Source organism: Astatotilapia calliptera, chromosome 14 (assembly GCF_900246225.1).
Source record: "Astatotilapia calliptera chromosome 14, fAstCal1.2, whole genome shotgun sequence".
Taxonomy (NCBI): Eukaryota; Metazoa; Chordata; class Actinopteri; order Cichliformes; family Cichlidae; genus Astatotilapia; species Astatotilapia calliptera.
In genome coordinates, this window is record NC_039315.1 from 5,159,221 (window position 1) to 5,166,217 (window position 6,997).

Sequence of the window (6,997 nt, forward strand, 5' to 3'; positions counted from 1 at the left end):
AGTGCTATTCCTGCAGCACTACCCTACCAAAGAGCTGTGACTGATTGGCCAGGACAAGTAAGAGATGTGCTGCCAACAATAGTGCAGGATGTAGAAAAATATAATTTTATAATTGATTTGTTTGCTGTAACATTTGTTTCAGTGGCTAACTTTTAGAAATGTTTGTGCATTTGCAAAAATGATCTTTAAAAAGACTCAACTTTTATTCTGTCTCACTTATTGAAATAATAAAATCTGTAATAAAAGGCTATTCTTGAATGCTTTATCTGTGTGAAATCCTTAAAGAGCTGATGTGTTTTCTTCTAATCCAAAACAGCAAATCCACGCTAAGGATTTGCTGTTTTGTTTATGTTTGATCCAGGATGTGCTGACCAACAAACTCTTCCTTTATTAAAAATGATGGAAAGAAGAAAAGCAAAGACACCATTTGTCCCCTCTTTAATAAGAAAAAAGAAACATGAATCAGTGTGATCACACTTAAACCGAAAGAAAAGGAAACACAAACAATATATTATATCAGCACACTTTCAAAGTTGGAAAAGCAACATATTTTAAATAAAGGACATTTGGCATTGAAACTAAAACATGTTCCACAGAGGACATCGCGTGACCTGAAACTTCTGCATCCTCTGCTGCTTATCATCCTTCAAAAGATCATCCATACATTGATCTCTTCACATCAGCAGTCACTTGAAGAAAAGGCACTTTTCAGACATGGGGGCGGTCTTTTGACCCACTTTTACACGGTTACTACTTTGCTGATCCGTTGACAGTTTAAGGAGGACATTCCTACGTATTGTTGTAACACACACACACACTATCAGCCCACCTGGCCATTGAGAGCTCTATAGTGCAAAGTACTGTATGTAAATCCTCCAGTAGTGCATCTCTCCTCCCACCACTGTTAGTAACTGACAGAACTCCTCCATGCACCTCACCAGTTAACTGTTATTCGAAATGTTACAGTCTCTGGAAAGGCATGCAGTTAAAATGCTTCACGCAGTAATAAAAGGAACTATTTTCTGGTCATCTGAAACACATCACATTTTTTTTTTTTTTTACCACAGTTGCTTTGCATCTTTCCTTCTCACTACAGATTTTTCTCTTTTTTTTTGTTACTTTGTTTTACTCTAAACCTCAGCAGGAACACAATGTTTTTTTTCTTCATATTAACCAAAAAGACGACGCGTTTTTTTGAAAGCACAGAGTTCATGAGCTACACGTTTAAATTGACAGATGCCCGATCTGACAAAAACACGACAGATCAGGGCGTGAAAACAAAAAAATGACCAATGTTGTAACACACTCACAAAGAAATGAATTTAAATGTCTCCAGTTGCAGTAACACCTGCCTGAAGCAGTAACCTGAAACTTTCCTCTGGATAAAAAACGAAACCTCACATTGCGGTTGTAACTGGTCGACAGAGCACAATACAAGTTATATTAAAATTTCTCCCTTCATAAATAAATGCAAATATCCTTTCCCCTCCTCATTACCTCTATTTACATTTTATACAAGGCTATTTTTGCCACACACAATTCTCAGGATTGGACTTTAACTTACACACAGACAAATTAAATGACTTCACTATCATTTAAGACCTCCTATTGTCCAGCTTCACTTTTCTGTCCTCCGTGTAACCAGTTTGTCTCCTTGTTTGACAGAGATGGTAAAAAGAAAAGGTGTGTTCTTTTGTCCCTCTAAACATGGCAGCCATTTTATTTTGGATGTGAGTTTTGAAGTCCAGAGACGCAGAGAGAATGAAAGAGGAAGATGGCAAAAGCATTGGAGTCCATTTTAACAGATGCAGGGAGACACAGAAGTCTCCATCTTGGCTTTCCTCCATGAGCAGGTTTGTGTGTGTGTGTGTGGGAGTCGCTAAAAGTCCATATTAGGAGGCATTGAGTACTGAGCGGCTGTACAGAGTTTGGTAGTAAGCGCCCGAGTCCATTGTGGTCGGCCCCGGGCTGTCGTAGATCTGCTTCGCTGCTACAGGAGAGGTCCCAGTGTAGGTGTTGTAGGTCATCAGCTGGTCCTGGTAGGATTTGAGGTCCATCTTTTGCTCGTTGGACATGAGGTTGGTGATGGAGAATGGATGGTTGAAGTTGTAGTGGGGGTCTAAAGACTTGAGGGGGTCGCTCTGTATGTCCATGTGTTGCTGCATGACACTCGGCAGGAGGTGGGAGCTACTAGGTAGAGTCTGGGAGTGGAGGAGTGGGTTGGAGGAAGAGGTGCCAGTGAGGGGCATGGAGGATGGAGAGATGGAAGATGAGGGGGTGGAGGAGGGTGGCAGGGAGACAGGTGGGTTGTGGAGGTGTGAGGAGGACAATGGTGGACATTCCAATGAAACCATCGAGTTTCGGGAATGAGGCTGGTCATCTGAAGATCCCGGGTGGGAGTTATCTGAGTGGGTGGAGTCTGCTCCCTCTGATCCACCTCCAGGGCTGCGATCCTCCACCAAGAGATCGACACTGTGAACTACTTTTCCTGAGCCCATGTCCTGGTTCTTGGCTGCCTTTTTTGCTGACTTGTCCTCAATCTTGAAGCGTTTCTGGCGCCTCAGGTAGCAGCCGTTCTCAAACATGTTGCCGGACTGTGGGTGGAGAGTCCAATAAGAGCCTTTGCCCGGCTTGTCGGGTGAGCGAGCCACCTTCACAAAGCAGTCGTTGAAGGAGAGGGAATGGCGGATGGAGTTCTGCCAGCGCTGCTGGTTCTCACAGTAGTAGGGGAACAAGTTCATGATCCATTGGTAAATCTCATTCAGGGTTAACATCTTGCTGCCACTCTGCTGGATGGCCATGGTGATGAGGGAGATGTAGGAGTATGGTGGCTTGGCATGGGTCATTGGCCGTCGGAAGGGCTTTGGGTTAATCTCCTTTGCCCCTGCTCGGTTCAGAGTTGCAGGAGAGGTGTATCCCAGCTGACTCATGGATGGGCTAATGTCCTGGTAGTGGGACAAAGAACTCAGGGAGCCTGGAGCAGCAGGGCCCAGCTGAGTTAGTGAGCCTGAGGTGAGGGACGGGGCCACTGGGGAGAGGGACATGTGGCCGGGAACGGAGCCCATTGAGGCCAGTGGTGAACTGCTGATGCTGGTGGTGGGCGGGTGATATGACATGTTCATACCAGCAGGCGAGACAGTGGCTGGGTTCAAGTTGATGTAGTTATTGATGGTGCTCATAGAGCTCATGGAGCCCAGACCAGAGTTCATGGTTGTAGGAGATGAGTACATCTGGAGTAAACAGGAGGGACAAAATCTAGTTAGTTGCAATGTGAACACAGAAAAGAAATTAAATAAGACAAATAATTATATAAATTCTGTAACTATCTAATTTTGATTTCGATTTTTAACACTTCTGTTGGAAATAACTGATCTAAATTTCTCGGGCAAAACGTGAAATGTGAAAGGAAACACTCCCAGACTCCCAGTGTTAAAAGTCACTTCTTATCAATGCACAATGAAGCTCTCAGTGTGCTGAGAGGGGACATGGATTTCACACAGCGATGTTAACCTGAAAATGCGTAAAAAGCGCGTCATGGTGCCTCTCGGTCAGACGGCCTCCTCCACTGCTGCCATGGAAAAAACAAGTTCTTCAGTATTTAACCTAAAGTGGAGGAGTGATACTACTTCCAAGTCCTTTTTGTGTGGAATAAAGTTGAATAATTCAGAGCTAAATGTCAAGAATTGTGCTTCTCTGAATCCCGAGTCTTACTGATATTTAATTTTTATGGATGCGAAAATACTAAATCTTCGGGTGATAAAAAACAGTATCTTAGCCCGCTTAGTTTTGGTTAATTATTATCAAACGCTTTCTTCTCGGTAATTTAATCAGGCTGGGTTGAGGTGAGAATTGCTGCTGCTGGAATTAACTCCTAATTGAATTAGGGAGGAAAAAGTCTTGTTTCATTTACACTTGAATCGTTGCAACACTTAAGCGGAGTAGAGACACAAAGGATTAAGGCCTAACAGTGAGACTATGTCCTTTAAAAACATCATATAATTCTCACAGACTATTTATTACGAAATCCGTTAAATTATAACTGTCTCATTGTTGATTTAAAATCAAAGTATTTATTTTGCAGAAGAAGCGAGCCCCTTCCTGACTTGCTTTTTATTTCTTGATTTATTTATGATCTTTGTTTACCATAACTGCTAAAAATATTAGTTACTCACATATTACGATATTATTATTTTCTTAATTTTAGTTTTTTCGGGGTTTTTTTTTTGTTTGTTTGTTTTTTGTCCAGATTCCCGAGATTTGATTTTCCATTACTAACGCCATACGTGGATGTTTTTATTTTTAAGACAGTGTCATAATATTTCCATGTTAATTCGAGGTTTTCGCCTACTTTTATAAGATTATTTTCGAATGTATCAAAGCAACTACTTTTGATTCGGAGTCCCGCTCCATAAGCGAACATTTTGTCTTCCCTCACGGTCTGTCTCTCTTTCTCCCTTTTTTAAATCCCCCAAAACAAAGGCGGAAACTTTGGCAATATTTATAACAAGAGTAAAGAAAAAACTGGATTTATTTGTAGTTACTGTTGATATTTTCACGTTTTCGCTTGTCATTACCTCGCTGGCCTCGCTGGCTGTGTAGTAAGTATTCCACTCTTCCATCTTCACAGAACTCAACATCCCAAACAAAAGTCTTCAGAAGAGAATATTTTATCTGTGACCGAAGTTTTCAGAATAACAAAAATAAATATAAAGTCCTCCTAAAAGTTGGCACGTATCGGGAAGAAAATCCAAGCAGAAAGGGTTCTCCTTGTCGCACGGAGTCTAAAATGCGTAAAAATGAAAAAGTGATGCGATTCCGCTCCGGAGAACAGGTAGGTCAGCGTTTCTTAGTTGTCAGTAATCCATTGTTTTGCAGCTTTAAATTTGTTAATGCTCAACAGACTTCTGCTTCTTTCTCGTGGCCCGTTTTTTCTTTTGGTCACCGGGCCCTCGGGACGCAGCGCGCGACAGACGGAGATATAACTTGGAAATACAGTAGAGGAACCTGGGCGCCCTTCTCTTATAAGGCTCTGCTCGGCCCCGCCCAGCCCTCACTTTTGAATTGGGCAGGAAGGGCCCGGCAAAAAAGGCAGATGTAGCCCCCTGGCGTGCTGGATATCGGCCCCGCGGCTGTGCTGGCGAAAACCAGCCGAGCAAGCGTACTACTGTTCAAAAGCTGTGCCCATTTTTGGGATGTTTCTCAGTATTTCAGAAGAGTTACGTTTTGTTGGTCATGACGAAAAGTTAAATATCAAACACGTTTCGAAACTGGAGCAATAAAAAAAATCTACATAAAAGCGCTTCATTAAAATCCAAAATTATTTTTTCAGTTCTTTTAACAATCAGCGTCTGGTTTCTGCAGTTTTGCTAGCAACGCGATTTTTCTAAAAGAATTCGAAAAATAGAATTCTGGCTTGAATAACAAAATATTTAATCGTGACAACTTTGACCTTCACATATTTTGATAATAGCACGAATCACCTGAGACTTATCAGAAGATTAGAGAACATCAAATTTCTCAATTTTCCACCATCAGCCTCTGTTTTCTTCTGAATCTTCGTCACGAAAACCAAGTAAAACATAAGGAGTAAAAAAGTAAACACAGCTGACTAAGAAGCTTATCCCCGTGCATAAACAGACAGATCTTTATCCAACTGTTGGGTAACGATGGCTCATGTGCGCATTTTACGCATATTGGGGTCGTTTGAATGTGAGAGACCTCCTCGCCCTGGGAACTTTGTTGGAGAGCTTCTTTTTTCTCAGAGGAGGCCCGTCGCTACAAAGAAATAAATAATGTAGCCTAGTCCTGGCCTAATGCATGGGCCAGGACTCCTGTATTGTGGAATACACATCAGGCCTCGCTGCAGACGGAGGCCTGTGAATGTCAATGCTTATGCTTAATGGCAAGTCAATGGAGATGTAATTGATGCGCAGGCGGGAGGTCGACGGGATTAAAACTGGGCGATAAGATCCCGTGGAAATCACAGGAAGGAACTGGCCTGTTAGTGCTCAGATGCAACAATATTATGCAGAGTGTAAAGGATTCAGCGGCGTGAACATTTCTTGGAAACATGACGTTTACAGCCATTAAATTTCTCCGTGGCGTCCACATAAAGGCCCCGCTGCCCTCACGAAAACAGAGACGAGAGGGAGGGACTCGGGTCAGCTTATAGTTAATCAGACGCTTTCCATGATATGACCTGTCAAAGACTCACAGATTATCACCTGCTTGCAAAGTGCTGTCACATCCATTAAACGTGGAATGTCGCCTGAATGTCGTAACGATGTAACCAAGCCTGGATGATTTATTTTTCTCCGTGGATAAAATATTTGTAAATCAACTCTGAGGTCACATGAAAAAAAAAAGCTTCCGGGTTAAAATGTACTTTAATTTGACGTACTGGTGAATTTAAATGAGAAGTGGACGAAACGACTCTTTATTATAATGGAGCCTTGATTTTATCCCATTTTTACTCACGTTTACAATTTCAACGTCTTCTGTTTTCTTCAGGGGCGGAAACGATCCAAACTGCTTTACCCTAAGGCCTCAAACCTCTCCCCTACAAGGTTTCAGTTATCCGAGTATGAGTCAATAAAACGGGACAGACTAAAGCGCATCTGCTAATCATTTGCCTACTGCCCCGCAAATGTCTCAAATGGAAATTCGAGTTCATAAATATTAATCAAGTTTGCATGTTTTTTTTTCTGGAGAGGTTTGTGGTGTTTACAACTTCTCTGTCCTGTTAAACTTAAGAATAACAAATATTCTACAAAAACAGACAATCCTGCAAGCACAACCTGTTTAACTGATCATAGTTGATACTTAATATATATATCGACACACCTGCTGCGTAAAAGGGTTCAGTATGTTTTGTTTTTTTCCAAGACTTTTTTTTGCTGCGTCTAATAAACACCTTTAATCGAACTTTTCAAAGCCACCTCTCTCACTCTGCGGGCTGCTTTTCAATCCAATGGATCTTCCACCGGCCATTAACACC

The 6,997-nt window shown here is 41.9% G+C and overlaps 1 protein-coding gene across 1 annotated transcript; it reads right to left on the reverse strand.

Moving 5' to 3' along the window:
- Positions 1-421: 421 nt before the first annotated feature.
- Positions 422-4,982, reverse strand: foxa3 (forkhead box A3). The gene is made up of 2 exons (XM_026193409.1): positions 4,575-4,982; positions 422-3,230 (listed from the first exon to the last, which is right to left on the reverse strand). The coding sequence occupies exons 1-2, from the start codon at positions 4,635-4,637 to the stop codon at positions 1,893-1,895; spliced, it is 1,401 nt and encodes a 466-aa protein (XP_026049194.1). The 5' UTR covers positions 4,638-4,982; the 3' UTR covers positions 422-1,892.
- Positions 4,983-6,997: the final 2,015 nt, after the last annotated feature.

What these genes read in the sequence shown, in the direction of transcription:
- foxa3 (XM_026193409.1), bottom strand. Translation starts at nt 4,637, where the DNA reads ATGTTGAGTTCTGTGAAGATGGAAGAGTGGAATACTTACTACACAGCC. An exon ending in CAGCCAGCGAGGCCAGCGAG is followed by an intron (nt 3,231 to 4,574) that starts GTAATGACAAGC and finishes TGTTTACTCCAG; the next exon opens with ATGTACTCATCTCCTACAAC.